The 17704-nt window shown below is 38.9% G+C and overlaps 2 protein-coding genes across 4 annotated transcripts in view; one reads left to right on the top strand and one right to left on the bottom strand.

The window, feature by feature from the left end:
- Trnt1 (tRNA nucleotidyl transferase 1) lies at positions 1-17361 on the top strand. 2 transcript variants are annotated; one of them, XM_052719598.1, is made up of 9 exons: positions 1-83; positions 697-869; positions 4438-4631; positions 7049-7187; positions 10670-10796; positions 12373-12566; positions 13392-13645; positions 13785-14064; positions 16533-17361. In XM_052719598.1, exons 2-8 carry the CDS (start codon positions 722-724, stop codon positions 14031-14033), a joined length of 1305 nt encoding a protein of 434 aa, XP_052575558.1. In that variant the 5' UTR covers positions 1-83; positions 697-721; the 3' UTR covers positions 14034-14064; positions 16533-17361. The 2 variants fall into 2 exon arrangements, with proteins under 2 accessions (XP_052575558.1, XP_052575559.1); XM_052719599.1 differs by lacking the exon at positions 1-83 and adding an exon at positions 132-261.
- Crbn (cereblon) overlaps positions 14444-17704 on the bottom strand; it is a 20793-nt gene continuing 17532 nt past the window's right edge. For both annotated transcript variants that reach the window (XM_052719596.1, XM_052719597.1), the window contains exons 9-11: positions 17350-17414; positions 16591-16722; positions 14444-15775 (exon numbers count right to left, since the gene is read on the bottom strand). In XM_052719596.1, coding sequence (XP_052575556.1) covers positions 15595-15775; positions 16591-16722; positions 17350-17414 — 378 coding nt within the window. In that variant the 3' untranslated portion in view covers positions 14444-15594. The remainder of the gene's footprint in view (positions 15776-16590; positions 16723-17349; positions 17415-17704) is intronic.

Here is a 17704-nt window from a genome sequence, read left to right on the forward strand (position 1 = left end):
TGCGCCGCGACCCGGAAGTGGGCGTGTGGCGGGGCGGTGAGCGAGTCCGCAGGCCTTCGGCGAAGGAATGCTGCGTTCCTAAGGTACCGAGTCCACCCCCCGGTACCGCGTGCTTCCGAACGCGCCCGTGGGAGATGGCGGGAGGTCGGAGGTGCTCCCCTTCTTGGCGACGCCCGGTCTCTTCCCTGAGCCGTGGGATCCCGGCGGTTTTCAGAGTTGAGCGAAAAGCAGGCGTTTCAGACCCACGTGGCCTGCTCGAGCGTAGCTGTTCCCCGCGGCGCCTCCCTTTCCTCGGGGTCCTTTAAGAGCTGCCGTCTCGCGGAGATCGAGCAGAGGGCGAGAACTGCCGAGACAACCCCGCCAAGTTCCAACTTGGGAGGCAGTACAACCCTGAGGCCGACGTTGGGTGGGGAAGGAGGGTGATGAGCACATGTAACTGACGTATTCTGGAGACCTCGCTGTACCTGCCAGTCTAATGTTTCATTCTCTGGGACTCTCATCTCCTCCTGCTTCCGATATAGTAAACGTTATCAGGAGTACAGAACTGGGTAGCTGCCACCCGAGAGGTTTAGCGTGCTTTAAAGGGTCACTTCCAGGTTCTTATCAGGAGAGATGAGTTTGCTAGTGAGCTTTCTGACAGCATTTATTGGTCTCATTTTGAAGTTTAATTAGCGTACCCATGTGTTTGCCTTGTAGATGTGTGGTTGGTGACTGTCTCCAGATGCAGAGGTGCCTGTATCCCTGGCACAGGCAGGTCCTGAGCTGTAGTTGGAGTAGATTGTGCCTTCTAAAGCGATACCTATTTACAATGAAGTTGCAGTCTCCAGAATTCCAGTCACTTTTCACAGAAGGGTTGAAGAGCCTGACAGGTGAGAGCACAGCTTTTCTATGTCTCTAAGGAATCCCATTTACCATACATTATGTAGTGAGACCCAACACCTCTAGATGTGTGTTCTGCACGGAAGAGGAATCACATGCTTAGGAAGTGAAGTTCCTTATTTCCCAAGTAACTAACTGAAGGAGTTGGATTTCAAATTTGCAGTCTGGTGTCATCCAGTTTGTAAACAGTGAAGTTACGTTTCCTTTGTATAATTGCTTTCTGAGAGAACAGAAGGAAATAAAAATTGTTTCCTCTTTTCCCTGTGTGCACCTATAAAGCTTGTCTTGGAGGCAGACAGAAAATTGCTGTTGCCACAGTTTTGTCAGTGTTGGTCTTTCATGTGAGCAGATGATGTTGAAGTAGTCCACAGCTGCAGTTGAAAGCCTGTGGGTATGTTAAGAATGGCTTCCAGCAAATACACTGAGTTGTGGGAGTGTAAATCAGCTAGGATGTACTTGAGGTGCCTTTATTATTGGGGATGAGCAGGGTGCGTGTTCTGTGTTGAGGTCAGAAGAGTACTTGTAGAAGTCAGTAGTCTCCACCATGTGTGTTCCAGGAATGCAACTCAGGATATCAGGCTTGGTGGCAAGTACTTGTCCCCACTCAGACATCTCACAGGCCCTTGAAGTATTTTAAAAACATAAAAGCTGGGATTCTGTTCTACATCCCACTGACTCTCAGAAGGATGAACCTCTATAGCTTTTGTTCTAACTCCACAGACTAATTCTGTTGAACAGACTGGGGGAACCATTGCTTTAAAATTACTGTGTTATTCCCAAGAGTACTTTTGTGTTCTTCACATGAGATGATGGTATTTTAGGTACCTACTGAGGAAACACATCCTTTTAAGTTCTTTAGGTGAAGTAGAGGATTTAAATGCAAGTTTATGGTACGGTTTTCACTGTGATTTAATCAGTGAAAAATGCTAGAGATTTGCTGTCCAACAGAAATATGTAAACCTGATAAGCCTGCATATGATAACCTTTTCTAGTTAGATTATAAATAAACTAAAAAGAAATGGGTGAAATTAATAGTTCTCCAGGTGTTATATTTAACCTTCTCTAACTTATAGGAATATGATTTTTGTGAAAATGATTATTCTTGTCACATTTATGCATGTAGGATACATCTAACAGGTACATCATGTCTATTCAGACTCACACATTTCAAATGCTCCATAACCATAAGTGGCTATCCGCTGCTGCTTGAGCACTGCAGACCTAACAGCTCTAATTGGGGCTGATTGAACCTGTTCTTTTTCATAAGCTCTCCCAGTCCCTAGTTTCCCATTCTCTATCACCCCTCCTTATAGAAACAATATTTAAGATGTCAAATATTATAGTTTCTTGAATATCTTTTTTAAAAGATAACTTTTATCCTTTGAGAATTTCCTACAATTTGATCATAATCATCCTAAGTCCTCTAGTTCCTTCCTTCACCTTCCTCCTCCCCCAGCTTCGGTCCTTTTTTTTTTTTTTTTTTAAATATATATAACCCATCAACTCCAATTTGTGCTGCCCATACATCCCTAGGTACAGAGCATAGTGAGCTCAGCCTCTGAGGAGTCACACCCTTAAAGCCCATTTCACTGCTGTCTGTAAGCATTCTTTCCTAGTTGATGGTACTGGACAAGAAGTCTGACCACTGGCCAATGAGCTGGACTGAACATAATGGAAAGGCACTCGGAGTGATGTGCTCAGTGCAAACAATGGTGGAAGTAAACTTCAGGGAGTTTGGTGGAGGCAAAGATTAGAGAGAGATGAGACAGAAGTTAGATATGGGGCCTTTGTGTATTGTGCTAGAGAATTTGGACATTGCAGTGCAAGTCTGTAGGAGGAGACATTGCCTAGTATAATGTATTCTGGTGCGTTAGAGTGATCCAGCTATGGAGGCTGGATTTAAGGGGCCAGTGGCTTGGTACTGGACAAGGAGATGAAGACACTCGAGAGCCCTGTGTCAGAATAAGCAGAGTTTAGAGGCCTGGTTTAGGGTTAAAGGAAATAGATCCCAGTTTGGGTAGCTTTTCAGTTGTTTGGGACATGGACTCTGCTTAGTCTTATGAAAGTTGTGAACATGATTTTTATATTTTAAAGACCCTTAACAGCAGTATTTGTTGGGAGACTTGATTAGAAATTAAGGGAGCATGAATGCTTATTGGAGAGGGCTTATGGAAGTGGTATCTTGTTCAGGAGCCCACGTTTATTCAAGGCAAGGTTGCTTAGTCGAGCCATTTTAGACAATCTACAAAGTGAGACTGCTCAGTTTGAAGAGAGTAGGTGGAAGGACAATATGGAGGAAAACAAGTTGAGGATTACATTTTGAGTTGTGACTAGGGATGGATTTAACTGAAGGCATGATCCCCAAGGACACGCCAGGCTGCTCTATTCAGTAAAGGAAGAATATTGCCTATGGAGAGCCCTGCGGCCTTGCCACAGAGGGCTTTGGAACTGACTTTACAATATTAGGGCCTGGATTAATGTGTTTTGGAGAGTTGAGGAAGTGGGATCTGAAGAGGATTGTATGTTTTCAGGAAGAAGACATTATGCTTTGGTTATCAACTTTAAAACCTCAACTTTCATCTTACGGGGAGCCATTTGAGTGCCCATAGCCCAGGAAGACAGACTTAGGTTACCTCAGATTCCATTTTCCAATGTGAAAGCAGTTTCATTGTTTTATAGAACAGAGAAAGTCATCAATCAACACAAGTTTAAAATGCATTGGTGTGGTACATCAGAGAGATAGGCATAATGAAGTGAGCTCTTCTGTAGGACTAAGTTGCTATCTGCTGGCATTCTTAGCCTTTGGACTGGTAGAAGCTAGTTGCTTGCTAGGTTTTCTTAATTTGTAGCTAAGAACACAGACTGAAACTGACTGGAAAACAGGGTTCACATTCATGAACTGTGCAAGGCATGCCTTGGATAGTGTTTATACTTTGTATAGCACAGATTGAAATTGGTTTCAAACAATATATGCAGTTTTGTCTTTTAAGAGTTCTTGGCTATAATATTTATCATAGGTTTCATGCATAAGTATACTGTCTTTACATTTTTCCCAAAGAAATAGAACAATCTCCATTCTAAAATATACACATACATCATAGAGAAGCAAGCAGAATTGTTCATTGCTTTCTTTTCTGTTGTAATTCATACTTACAGTGATGATCTTAAGGCATCTTCGAATTCTGAACTATCTGCTGGATCAGAAAGAAATTCTCAAAGTTCTTAGGGCCAGTCTAGTGGAGGAGACCCATTTCAGATGTTTGGACTTTTTTTTGTTCTTTTGAGACAGGGTTTCTCTGTGTAGTCATGGCTGTCCTAAACTGTGATCTGTAGACCAGGCTGGCCTTGAACTCACAGACATCTCCCTGCCTCTTCCTCTTGAGTACTGAGATTAAAGGTGTACACACCACTGCCTGTCTATTGTTTTCATTCTCATATAGGGCTGCTCAGTGATCTCTACTCTCTGTAATAGATGACAAGACCTTGTGCTTGTCTCAGTTTTAATCTTCAATCACATTGTGTTAAGAAACAAACAACAACAAAATCTTCTTTCCTCAGAATTATTTGCCAAAGAGAATCATGAATTAAGAATAGCAGGAGGAGCAGTGAGGGATTTACTAAATGGGGTGAAGCCTCAAGATGTGGATTTCGCCACTACTGCCACCCCTACTCAGATGAAGGAGATGTTCCAGTCAGCTGGCGTTCGCATGATAAACAACAAAGGAGAGAAGCATGGGACGATCACTGCCAGGGTGAGTGAAAGCTCTGCAGAATGCTTTCAAACAGTATCAAATTTTTAAAAAGTATAACTAGAAATGTCAGGACCTCCTACCCTCTGAAATCTTGCCTGTTCATCCGTTGGAGCTACTTATATAAGTTTGGTACTCACTTTTACAACTTGTGAGGTAAAACCAAGTAAGTCCTCTGTTGTAGATTTTGTTTTTAATTTGCAGGTTTAAAGAGGTTCTTGATTTCTGTGATTCAGCTTCCTTGCCACCCCTCTCCACAGCAAGCCTAGATACTTCTCATTTCCCCATCGTTCCAGGGTATGATTAATACCATAGTTTTTTGGTTAATTCACGTTCAGTGTTTGCATTTCGGACTGCATCATTTATACAGTGTTCTGGGAGTGTATTTGACCAGATTGAGGCAGGTCTTTCTGGATATACTCCACGAGGTACTACCCTTGTCATGGAGGAGACCAGCTTCACATGTGCCACTCGGTGAACTTGCCAGTAGGATAAGGTATGGGGTGGATCCTCACTACCCCCTCTCTGGTAGAATTAAACTAATTTGTGTCTGGTTAACAAAAAAGTTTTTAAAAAGAGTAATATGATTTACAACAGGATATTAACTATTTTATAGCTGTATCTTATGTTTCAAATGTTATTGTAAAAAGTTTAAAAACAATTAAATTGTTAATGAAATTGCCTAGCAACAGATTTCTTAGAACATACCTCCTTTGTTAAATGAATGACATGTGACTTACATTAAAATAACTATAAATGAGTATGATAAATACAGAAACTAGTAACATAGTTGTTTGTTATCATTAGTAAAGTATGTCCTGCATGTTACACTTTTGCCACAGATACTGTAATATGTGTATAATATGATATACCAAGCAAGGTCCTTTGTTAAAGTGTTCTTATATGGCATAGGACTATATTTCTTTTACAGTGTTCAGTTCTTGTTTCAGAATGAAAAATTTTCTTTTCCATAGGCTATTAGTTATAATTATTTTGACAAAGTGTTTCTTTTAAGTATTTTCTGTTTGTCTTAATGGTTTTCCTTAAATGTGCATATTCTATAGCTTTCATTGTATTTGGATGATGCTCTTAACGAGGCCTGGCCTGGGTCTCTTGGACATGTGTCCCCAGACAGCAGTGAATGCAGTCCGTCCCATTTGCAGATGACAGTGTCATGTCACAGTGTTAAAAGGTTGTGTACTCATGCTCCCAGTATTCAGCAAATTGACCTATGGTTGGTAGTCTCTGAAAATGTGAGCTAGTACTCCTGATGCCCTTAAGAGTTTTCAGTAATGATCAGAATTCCGCAGAGTTGTGTGCCAAGGGATAAGCTCAATTGTGTAATATTTTGAAAATCAAATGGGAGAAAAGACAAGGCTTGTTGATTTCCACTTAATCCTGTTTTCATTGTGGTGTTTCGTTTCTACTACCAACAGTTTCTGGTGCCCCAAATCTTGATTATTTTTGGTCCACCCTGGTTTTACATAGGGAGGGAAAGTATGTTGTTTCTGATAATTTCACATAGTTTTCCTACTTCAAGTCCATTTCTTTTCCTTTCATATGTAATTGTATCTCAGGAGCCTTAATTTATAGTAGGATTATAGGTACAGCTTTGTGTCTGGAAAAGTATGTGAAACTGTGATGAATGCTAGAACAAACTTCACAGTGAGGAGGTCCTAAACTCCTCTTCGATTGGAAAATCTCTGTGCTGACTATTGCTAATATGGCATTTGAAATGTGCTTCTTCTCACATCTCATGTCCAGCTCCTTCTTAATGTTCGGCTCACATCATGTTGTTACCAGCCTTTGCAGCTGGAGGTGGTCTCCTTTCAGGATACACAGTACTTCTTTCAGCAGCTGCTGCTCAGTGGTGTATGTTCCAGAAACTGGTCTTTGCCTCTCTGTAGACTGGAGCTGTTACAGTGTTTCAGAGACTAGCTTGCTCTGAAATGGAGTAACTGGAGCCCAGTGCATTGAGTGCTCTTTCGTACCACATACTTCTCCCAGTTAGACATTTGTCTCTGAAACCGATCTTAATCACAGTGGGTATTTTAAAGAAACTATGCTTTTGCATTTTGTTTTTTTGAATTGTATGTTTCTGTACAAAGTTATATGTTTAAACTCATGGACTTTAAAAGACATACAGTAATTGGCAGGTATCACAGCTTCCTGCCTTAATGAAGACAAGTTTTTAAAATACTTGGTGATACTAAAAACTAATTAAAAAGAAAACAAAAAACTTTGTGGGGGCTCAGTAGGTAAAGACACCTGCTGCCCAACCTGACAGCTTGAATTTAGTCCCCAGAACTACAATAGTGGAAGGAGACAACAGACTTGGGCAAATTGTCCTTGGCTGTGGCACACACATGCACACTCATACTTGCTAAAATTTAAAACAACGAATTTGTGTTTAATTGCAGCTTCATGAAGAAAATTTTGAAGTTACTACACTCCGGATTGATGTCACCACTGATGGAAGGCATGCTGAGGTAGAATTCACAACTGACTGGCAGAAAGATGCTGAACGAAGAGATCTCACCATAAATTCCATGTTTTTAGGTAATCTCTTGAGGATGAGATAGCATGTTAATTCAGTCTATTAGAGTGTTTCCTTTTCTTGGTAAACTTGTGCTATGGAAATGTTGTGCACCCTTTAAGTTGCACTAACTTGGGAGAGCCAGTATATCCTGTTGGCTGGCACCAACATCTCTGGGCTCAGATTCTGTGTTATGCACTAGCTGCCAACGGGAGTGTTTGTCAGTTTCCCTTGTTCTACTATAGTGATGATTAAGTGTGGGGCGTTTACCCACCACCCCCATAGTTCCCCAGAGTTTTCTTGAGTGCGAGCAGCAGGAAATATTAGATAGAAGGATTTATTGCGGAGAATTTTGCGGAGATAAACAGATAGAAAATAAAGGATAACCTCGAGAGGGCCTGGAACCTTTTCCAACGGGCCCCGACTGTCTCTGCCCCAGGGTTTTTATAGAGACGCCAAGGGGTGGAGCAAAAGACCTCCTCCCCCAGCACAGCCAAGTGCAGACCATCTCAGACACCTGCACTCAGGCCCGTGGTCTAATCATCCTCTATGCGGACCTGCTGGGTAAAGCCACGAGGAACCCGAGAACGGACTCCCACAATTAAGGGGGTAAATAACGCAGTGCTAACAGTAGTGCTGACACATTTGCACATTCAGGCTGTTAACTTACTGTATCTAAACAGTGCAAGAGAAATGTGTAACACGCCCCCCCCCCCCCCCCCATATCACTTTCTCTCTGCAATGTGTTTTATACACGTGTCCAAAACTGTTGTATAGAATGGCAAGTAACTATCAGATCTTTATTACCGCCTCTACATACAACCTCAAAATCTCTGTTAGCATCTATCTTAGGAAGCAGCAATAGAGTTATCCTAGATAATGAAACACCTGTCAGCTTAATCTTCTGTGATATTAAAAGTGAGGAGAAACATTAGGACTTGGAGTTGTGATAGTATTTTGGTACATCTCTGCTACACCAATTTTTATACTTTAAATTTTACAGTCTCTTTGTGTTTGATTATTACTTCAGAGAGAAAGTAAGTTTAGGCAAGATGGATATATAAAGCTGCAGAATGCTAAGTGCTGTAGTTCAGGTTAGTGAGTGATGGTGGGAGCTTCCAAAGCCTAGACATTTATGACAGTAAGGAGCCCAGAAAATGAATGCTCTCTCTATAAAATATATAGAAGTGTTTCTTTTTATGTAATTCAAACTGAAACTACTCCAGCTGGTTTAATAGAGTCTTGTCCAACAGGAATATTTTCAGTATACTTCACTAAAACAGAAAAAGCAAGTCTTTAAAATAGTATTTCACATAAAACAAAGCTACTCTTGGTGCTGTTTTGCCAAGTTTGCTGAGCCTTATCATGTGCCCAGCACAGTAAGCACATTGAGTAAATTTAATCTGCTCAACAGATCTATGAAGCCATTTAACTCATGGTAACATGCCTGATGTGTGGCTTGGAAATGGAACAGTTAGGACTCTAGCTGAAGCAGGAGCCAGGCTGTTTGTATCTTTAGTCTCTCTCTCTCTCTCTTTTTTTTTAATATAGTAATCAGCAAAACAATAACAATGCTTGTATTAGCCTAGCTTTCTCTTCAGTTGTCCTTGAATTCTTACTGGTTCAAGCACCTCCCCCTTTTTGCAGTATTAGAGATGGGAATGAAGGGATTATACATGGTAGCTGGGAAGAGTTAGCCATCCTGCCAGTCTTGCATTAGAACATGATCTTAAGAAAGATACACTCTATAGTCTTATTTTGCTTACTTAGCATTCTTCTCTTTCTATTTTTGCTTCGTTTTCATATGGAGCTTTTGCAAATTGTCATATAAATCGAAATTCTGGTACAGTAGTTCGCTTATGTATAGATTCAAAACAGCTTGGAAACACAGACTTAAGTTTGAGCTTGCCAGTGTTGTTCCTTTTAGAATAATCAAACAGCATTTAATGTGAAACAGCTAAATTGACAGTCATTTTCCAAAGGTGGTAGCAGTTTCTCTTGTTCCTGATGGCACAGAGTGAAATATCTTACAAGGACTGGCCAATATGCTTAGCTAATTGATTTTAGCATTCAGTTTCTTTTGAGTTCTTGGGGTAAGTAGCTATCTATGTGGGTTTGCGATTTCCCCTGGAAGGGGAATCAAGATGAATGGTTCACTCTTAATACTGTTTCTTAGCTAGTTAGAGTACTTGACCAACCTCCCTCCCCACTTTTTAGTGACAGAGCCATCAGTGGGTCTTGTTACAGTGTGTGTGATTGCATAATCAGCTCACAGAGTCTGGTGTTGGCCCAGAGTAACAGCTTTGCCACAGTCTCTTGTTACCAGATAGATTTTACCCAGTCAGAAAGAAATCTGAAAAGTCTTTCAAAAACTTGTGACTAAGGTTGAAATGTTATTAAGATTTCTGGATTTTATTTTGTTAACCTGTTTTTTTATTTATAAGGTCTGCTTTTTGTTTTGAATTTATGTGTTCAGGCCATCCTAGAAATGCTTCTCTTAGTGTCCCGAATGCTGAGGTAATAGGTACTTTACCATTTTGGGTCTCTTTATTTCGAAACAGCTTTTGCATATTAGGGAAATAAGCCATTAGTTTCTTTTGGTACTGACATATTTTTCCCAGAATATTATTGAAGCTTGTAATTTTCTGCAAGGTGCTTGCTTGCTTTTTTTCTTGCCAATAAGCACATTCGTATTTTCACATAGTTTCTGTCTACTATGTCTGTTACTGTGCTTTTGTTTATTTATTTTCTTATGTCTGAATGTATGCACAGGTGTGTGTAGCTTGAGTTTTCCTGCCTGGCCCACAGTCAGTACAAATCTCTCTCACCTGCCAGTCCCACAGCCGTCAGACCCAACCAAGTAAACACAGAGACTTATATTGGTTACAAACTGTATGGCCGTGGCAGGCTTCTTGCTAACTGTTCTTACAGCTTAAATTAATCCATTTCCATTAATCTATACCTTGCCACATGGCTTGTGGCTTACTGGCATCTTCACATGCTGTTTGTCATTGTGGTGGCTGGCAGTGTCTCTCTGACTCAGCCTTCCACTTCTCAGCTTTATTCTCCTCCTTGTCCCGCCTACACTTCCTGCCTAGCCAATGGCCAATCAGTGTTTTATTTATTGACTAATTAGCAACACATTTGCCATACAGAACATCCCACAGCAGGTGTGTATGCATGTACATAGAGGCTGGAAAAAGGTATTTAGTGTTCTGTATTACTTTCCATCTATTCCTTTGAGGCAGGGTCTCTCCTGCAATTCTTATTTTAGGAATATATGTTTAGAAGATTATCCGTTGCTGTTGCTGTTCTGTATTGATATGAAAATCAGCTTGTCTGGTGTCTTCCCCTCCTTCCCACTTTATACAAGGGCGGTAAATTAATTTTGTTCATTTTTCTTACACTTGTTGAATTTTTACTGTGTGGTAGTTTTCAGATGATGCTTTTTCCTTCCTACTAAATCCTTGATAATGATTTTTCTCCCCTTTTTTCTAATGAATAGGTTTTGATGGTACCTTGTTTGATTATTTTAATGGTTATGCAGATTTAAAAAATAAAAAAGTTCGATTTGTTGGACATGCTAAACAGAGAATTCAAGAAGATTATCTTCGAATTTTAAGATACTTCAGGTAAGAATTTATAAATTTTAACAGTAGAAAACTCCAGTGTTTTTTCCTGAGCACAGTCCTGTTTTGTGTCATACACATCAGCAGAAATATAAAAGAGAGACAGCCCAAGTACCTATCTTTAGTCATGAGGTAGCACCCTTTGACTTTGAAATATACATAATTAAGTCATTCTATAGAAAACCTTTAAATTACTAATGTATTTTCCTTCATTGATCCTGTGGTTTGAGTCCGTCTATGTACTGGGCTAGGTGCTCTGATCACAGTGAGGAATGATTTAACGTGTCTGCCTTCACAGAGCCTAAGAGTCTGAGATGCTCTGGAACATAATCTGATCAGATGCCTCAGCACAAAATGACACACTGACAGAAAATGCTATTAAATGAGTGGTAAAACAAATCAGAGTATAAATAGACATACTTAAAAGGTGGATAAACTTGGTAAGTTTGAAATGCATGGATAGATTTGTGGGTGGCAGTGGTTTTCATTTTTGCTATACATGTAATGTTAGGATACATTGTAATTTAAGGTAGAGCCCCTATCTGCCTCAAACACTTAGCATGTTTGTGATAAAACATTCAATCCCCTTCAAGCTTTCTTGTTACCTGTGTCAGATCATTGAACAGTCATCTCTAGCTTTGTCTACTGTTATAATTGACAGGATATTGCATCAAGAGTGGTGGCATATGCCTATAATCCTAAGACATGAGGGAGCCTAAAGCAAGAAGGTCATGAGTTCAAGGCCAGCCTTGGCTAACCACAAATTTGAGCCACTGTACCATATGTTCAGTGTGCTACATTTTCTGACAGTTGATCAGCAGTTTATTTTCAAAAGTGAGCCACAGTGAACACAGTGAACCTGATACTGACCTGACTTCCTGTCTGGTCTTCCAAGGAGTCTCCCCATTTCCACAGTGCCTGTACTATTTTATTTCTGCTTAGCTGTACAAGTGTGTTTCTGTATGGCTTCTTTAGCACTTGTTACTTTTGATAACAGCCATTCTTACTGGAGTGATTCATGTGCATTTCCCTGGTGACTAGTGATTCTGGACATGTTTCATATACTTTTTGACCATTTATACATTTTGCAGTTGGTTTTTTAATTTTTTCTGTAATCTAATGCTTCATCTGATATACCATTTACAAATATTCTGTAGGTTGTATCTTGATAGTTTCTTACCAGTGATTTAAAAAAAATCAAAATTCTAACCTTAAAAGAAAATAACCCTACCTGATTAGTGTACATCTAATAACATTCATTGTTCACTAGTTGGGACCACTGAGAATACTGTGTAGCAGAGCATAAATATTTTGTCAATAAACCAAGTTTTCTAAACAAGTATATGCAAAGTCTGTTAAAAAGAGACCAAACAGCACTGTCCATGCTTTGTTGATCCATCACCTAGATGTATATGGGACAACCCTAGTAGAAGTGGAAGATACTTTATGTGGTGATACATGCCTGTATAGAAGTAACAAAACTCTGAGGCTTATCTTGCAGGGTTTTTTTTTTTTTTTTCCTTAGTAAATTTAAAAAACCTTGAAGAAAAGAAAAAGTCACATGTCAAATGTCTTACAGGTTTTATGGCAGAATTGTCGACAAACCTGGTGAGCATGACCATGAGACTCTAGAAGCAATTGCCGAAAATGCCAAAGGTTTGGCTGGAATATCAGGAGAGAGGATTTGGATAGAACTGAAGAAAATTCTTACTGGTGACCATGTAAACCATTTGATCCATCTGATCTATGATCTTGATGTGGCTCCTCACATAGGTGAGAGGTTATACAGTTATGTATGAGTTTCTAGCAACAAAATACCTAGTTTAAAGTACATGAGGTAAAATGTTTTGTGTTACATAGCGAGGGAATTTTACGTGGGGAAGTGAAATTCTAAGATAAGCTCTGGATTAAGGATTGATCCATCTGATCTATGATCTTGATGTGGCTCCTCACATAGGTGAGGTTATACAGTTATGTATGAGTTTCTAGCAACAAAATACCTAGTTTAAAGTACATGAGGTAAAATGTTTTGTGTTACATAGCGAGGGAATTTTACGTGGGGAAGTGAAATTCTAAGATAAGCTCTGGATTAAGGATTAGGACAGTTTATGGGTAAAGAATAGTGCAGAGTGAACACTTGGATTTGATGAAGCTGTGCCACTTACTGGCTTTGCAGGTTGGGTGGGTTTATCATCACAAAGGGTTGGAAATAATAGCAGATAGACCTAGTTAGCACTTCTACAAGAATACTTAATATGTAGGAACGAAGTCAGTAATTATAGCTAATATATTCCAAACAGGAACACAAAATTACTGAGTAGGGAATGGGTGCAGACAGGAGCGTGACTGAGAAGGCATCTGCTGTGCACTTGACATGACCACAGCTCCTCAGCCTCCTGCTACATCTTGATGCAAGAAACAAGAATATGATAGGGTTTCCTTGGAGTTAAGGGAGTGACAGATGGGCTGATAATAAGCAGTGGAGAAAGAACACTACACATTCTTAAAAAACTGCATGGTATGAGAGACAAGTGAGGATTTTATAATTAAAAACAATTGACCTTTTTTTTTTTTTTTTTTTTTTTTTTGGCCATACAGGTTTACCTGCTAATGCAAATTTAGAAGAATTTAACAAAGTCAGTAAAAACGTTGAAGGCTTTTCACCAAAACCAATGACTCTTTTGGCCTCTTTATTCAAAGTACAAGATGATGTCACAAAACTGGATTTGAGATTGAAAATTTCAAAAGAAGAGAAAAACTTGGGTTTATTTATAGTTAAAAACAGGAAAGACTTGATTAAAGCAACAGATAGTTCAGAACCATTGAAACCATATCAAGACTTCATTATAGATGTAAGTATGTATTAGGTTTGGTCAGAAAAATAGTTCACTAACTGGAGAAGCAATTTTTCAAACTGTAGACTTTATATAAATATTTAAGTGGTAGAATGAAATTGTGAGTGTTTAATATGTGAAAAACTCTGTCACTTAGTCAAGGGAACCAGATGCAACTGCCCGTGTGTGTGAGCTGCTCAAGTACCAAGGAGAACATGGCCTGCTCAAGGAGATGCAGCAGTGGTCTGTCCCGCCCTTCCCTGTGAGTGGACATGACATCAGGAAAGTGGGCATTTCTTCAGGGAAGGAAATCGGGGCCCTGTTGCAGCAGTTGCGGGAACAGTGGAAGAAAAGTGGTTACCGAATGGAAAAGGATGAACTTCTAAGTCACATAAAGAAGACCTAAAATGAGCTCCCCAGGAAACAGGAACGTCTTGGTAAGACTGGATTTCTTTCTTCCATTTCTTACTTAAATCCTAAGAAATAGCAGCAAGAGTAAACTCAGTATGGATGTATAGAAAACTAAGCAAGTCTATGTCCTCTTCATATAGGTTTAACTCTGAATTTTCCAAGTCTGTAGGAGTAGTGCCAGTGAGAAAAGTGTAGCCGTCACTTCTTTAGACTGGAGGGGGTAACTCCAAAAGAACACTTGTGTGTGCTAAACTAACTAACTACTTTATGTTGCCTTAGCTGATTGCTGATTTTAAAATTAATTAGTCCACAACGCCATTCATTTACACTGGACTTTGATTTCCTTTTGTGTGCAAAGCTTAGATTGTTACAGGAATAACTGAAGGGCTAGCGTTGAGAGTGCTACCAGGTACCACAGAGAGTGAAAACAAGTGTTTATTTTACTAATTAGATGGATACAGCTTAGATTTAAACACTTGGTATCCATGTACCATATAAGCAAACAGCAGCTTGGAGTTTGATAAAATCACCAGTGATGAAGCCCAAATAAGAGGAAGATTAAACAGGGTTATGTTGCAAAAAGGAGAGCTCAGAACTCCTTTACACAGGTTAGTAAATACCTGAATTTACATCATTGAGTTCCTGCTGTTGTCATTCCACCTGCATAAATAGCAGGAAGGATACAGATGGAGTGATCTCAAAGCTGCTGTGTTGTGTGAGATTCCTATAAACATACTATCTGCAAGGAATGGAAAACTGTGTGAGTCATGAGATTACACTGCCTCACTGTGACTGCAGCTTGAATGAAATAGAAGTGGAACTTAAAAAAAAAAATGACATTGAGGAGTTAACATTTCTGTACTTCACTTTAAATTTTACTTGATTACTTTGATTTTTACATAATTTAACTAAATAGTGTAGGTTTGGACATAGATATTAGTTTGGTAAGTTTTATTTAAAGATGCCCTTCAATTGCTTTATTTCCTAAAGGGTATAATCCCAGAAATATATACTGTTCACTTAAATGCAAAATGCACATATACTATTATTTAAAGGGGTCTTACACATGACAGCGTTATCAAATAAATAGTGCAAATACACAAAATGCTATTTTTCCGTTCAAACTGCTTATTTTACTCTTTAATATTTTCAAAATTTACAAATCAGTATCTCAGACAAGCTAAAGAAAATTAAAAGGACTTTGTTCCTTTCAAAGTAATATACACTGCTTTGCCTCTGTCTTGTGCTTGCCAACCTAGCTCCTGGAACATTCATCATTTAGAGCAGTGGTGCCCTATCCTGTTCCCTAGCCTTTCTCATCATTGCAAATGGTGTTTTCTTATCCTGTCAATGCCACATATTCACCAGGATAATTAATGGCACCAAGCTACTGAAGTGGTTACTTCTGAATCCAACCTTGTGTTTTACACTGCTTTCTCATCCTCTGAGCAAGTGTGCTCTTGAACTTGGTAGTCAAATGCTGTAACCACTATACACATACATCAGAGGCAGTGATGTCTGGGGCAGATCTGACTTGAGGAAACAATCTGTTACACTTACAAACAAAGTATTACTTTGTCTGGACTTATTTCATCTTCAGTTTCTGGAATTGTGGGTAACAGAGCAGAGCGAGTTAAGCCCCAAAATTTTTGAGGTGACATATCTTTTTTGGTGGCTGTAAACTTCCATCCAATATGGCTTGCACAAATCTTACACTGGGCAATGGTCCATGCATACCTGTAAAATGAAGGAAAAACACAAGCTAAGAAAACCTATTTTATACTTTTGATCTAGGCTTGTGTAATTTCTCTGAAACCTCATAAATTTACAAAACTACCTTCTCATAATTTGATACTGTATTGATACTATGTTTTGACAATTTTATTACTATAAGCTTCTTTATATTGCTGTTTGCCAAAGACTACATTGCTCCAGCCTTAACCTCACTGCCTTCTACTACATTATTGTTAGAGAACAGCAATCCAATCTTGGAGCTATATAGATGAGGTAGAGGAAGGAGAGCATGAACTCCTCGAAAACAAGGCACTTCTGTTCTCAAGTTAGCAAGTTAGCATTTTCCTCAGGTAGAGCATTCTGCATTGAGTGTTTACATTAACATACTTTGTTAGTTTTACAGTCTTCAGAATGATGTCAAATATGAGGATTTTTTTAAGTGCAGGATAACAAGTAAAATTACTAATCCAATTTCAAAGTAAAAAGGTGACCCAGAATAAAGCAGGCTAGATATAGCAAGATTTACTAGTTTTTACATCTTGTTATGTCCCTGTTTAAGGCCTCTGATCCACATATTAGTAGATCAACCAATAGTTGTAGTTACAGTACATCATAAAGTTTTACAATGAGCTGACAAATATTTCAGTTTTTTGCTCTAACATATGCAGTGATATACACCACCACCATTCATTTCTACCTATTGATGGAATGAAAATTAGTTAAAATTATTCCTGTCCTGTTTGCCTCCTATCATTTCTAGAAGCTTCACTTAACACTAAAGGAAGAGTCACCAAAAAAACTGAACACAACCGTATTACCCAGGAAACCAGCTGTGTACTGTAGAAGGTCGACCTATCAGATTCAGGTTGGAAGCTTTATACACAGTCAGTGTCTCATGTACATATCCATGAGGATTCACATATGCTGCCATTGGACCACATAAGGATAAACTGCAACAAAGAAGCAATATGGAGAATAAGAGAATAAAAAGAAAAACAGTAATTCTAATTTTTTTTCTTCTTTGGGGTATGTTTTTCTAATTTTTGAATTTTGTGTCAGATATAAGTACAGGATACAGGAGGTTGGCAGATAACTCTATTTTTGCTTGAGAATTTTCTTTGATGAGTCCAAGGGAAACACTATTGTTTAAAAAGCCTAATGAAAAGGTCATGTTTATTCATCTTTAGACAGTTGGCTGCCTTGCAGACACATCAGTTTCCTTATTTTCTTGATTTACTGTCTTGTTTTATAAGTCTAATGAATTCATCAAAGTGTTAAACTGCTGTATCACAGCGTTAGCACACATTCAGAGATATGCCCTGTTTTGGTCCTGTCTAGCATAACTATTTGAAAGGTAATGCTTGAAGCACTCATTATGTCAGAAAATAAAATATTAAACAAAAATTGAGGAAAAACATATTGTATAGACATTGTGGATATTTCCAGCCTGGGAGACAGCCTTACCCCAGACCTGTGCTTATTTTCTTAATTGAGTATATTTTTTAGGCACTGGAGGAAAAATTCTGTAAGTTAGAAATGTATTGAGAGAGATATACTAAATGTAATAAAGATCTTACCTAAATATTTCATTCTTGGTTGTTATTTCTGTTTCTTGACATTGTTTACAGCAAAGGGAAGTACACTAAAAGTTGAAGTGGAAGAACAGGTATGTTACCCAAACCATGAATAAACTTCTCGAGGGTACAAATGTATATCACACTTCCAACTAGATAAATTTAGATGAACCTAGGATTAATATTTAAGGACTATAAAATTTCAAATTTTTAGGTTGAATATACCTTATTCAAAGGTATACACACACACACACACCCCTCCAAGACTTTACTGTTAAAACATTCGTAATCCCCCAAATTTGGAATGGTCTAAATTACAGAGCATTTCAGATTAGAGAGAAGCTTTTTAACACAAGTC

This window comes from Peromyscus californicus, unplaced genomic scaffold (genome assembly GCF_007827085.1).
Source record: "Peromyscus californicus insignis strain IS unplaced genomic scaffold, ASM782708v3 Scaffold_6__1_contigs__length_162567912, whole genome shotgun sequence".
Classification (NCBI taxonomy): Eukaryota; Metazoa; Chordata; class Mammalia; order Rodentia; family Cricetidae; genus Peromyscus; species Peromyscus californicus.

Bases quoted from the DNA above. Each gene is read 5' to 3' on its own strand.
- Trnt1 (XM_052719598.1), top strand. From the start codon at position 722: ATGCAGAGGTGCCTGTATCCCTGGCACAGGCAGGTCCTGAGCTGTAGT. The intron at 870-4,437 runs GTGAGAGCACAG...TTCTTTCCTCAG, and splicing joins AGGGTTGAAGAGCCTGACAG to AATTATTTGCCAAAGAGAAT. The intron at 7,188-10,669 runs GTAATCTCTTGA...TCTAATGAATAG, and splicing joins CATAAATTCCATGTTTTTAG to GTTTTGATGGTACCTTGTTT.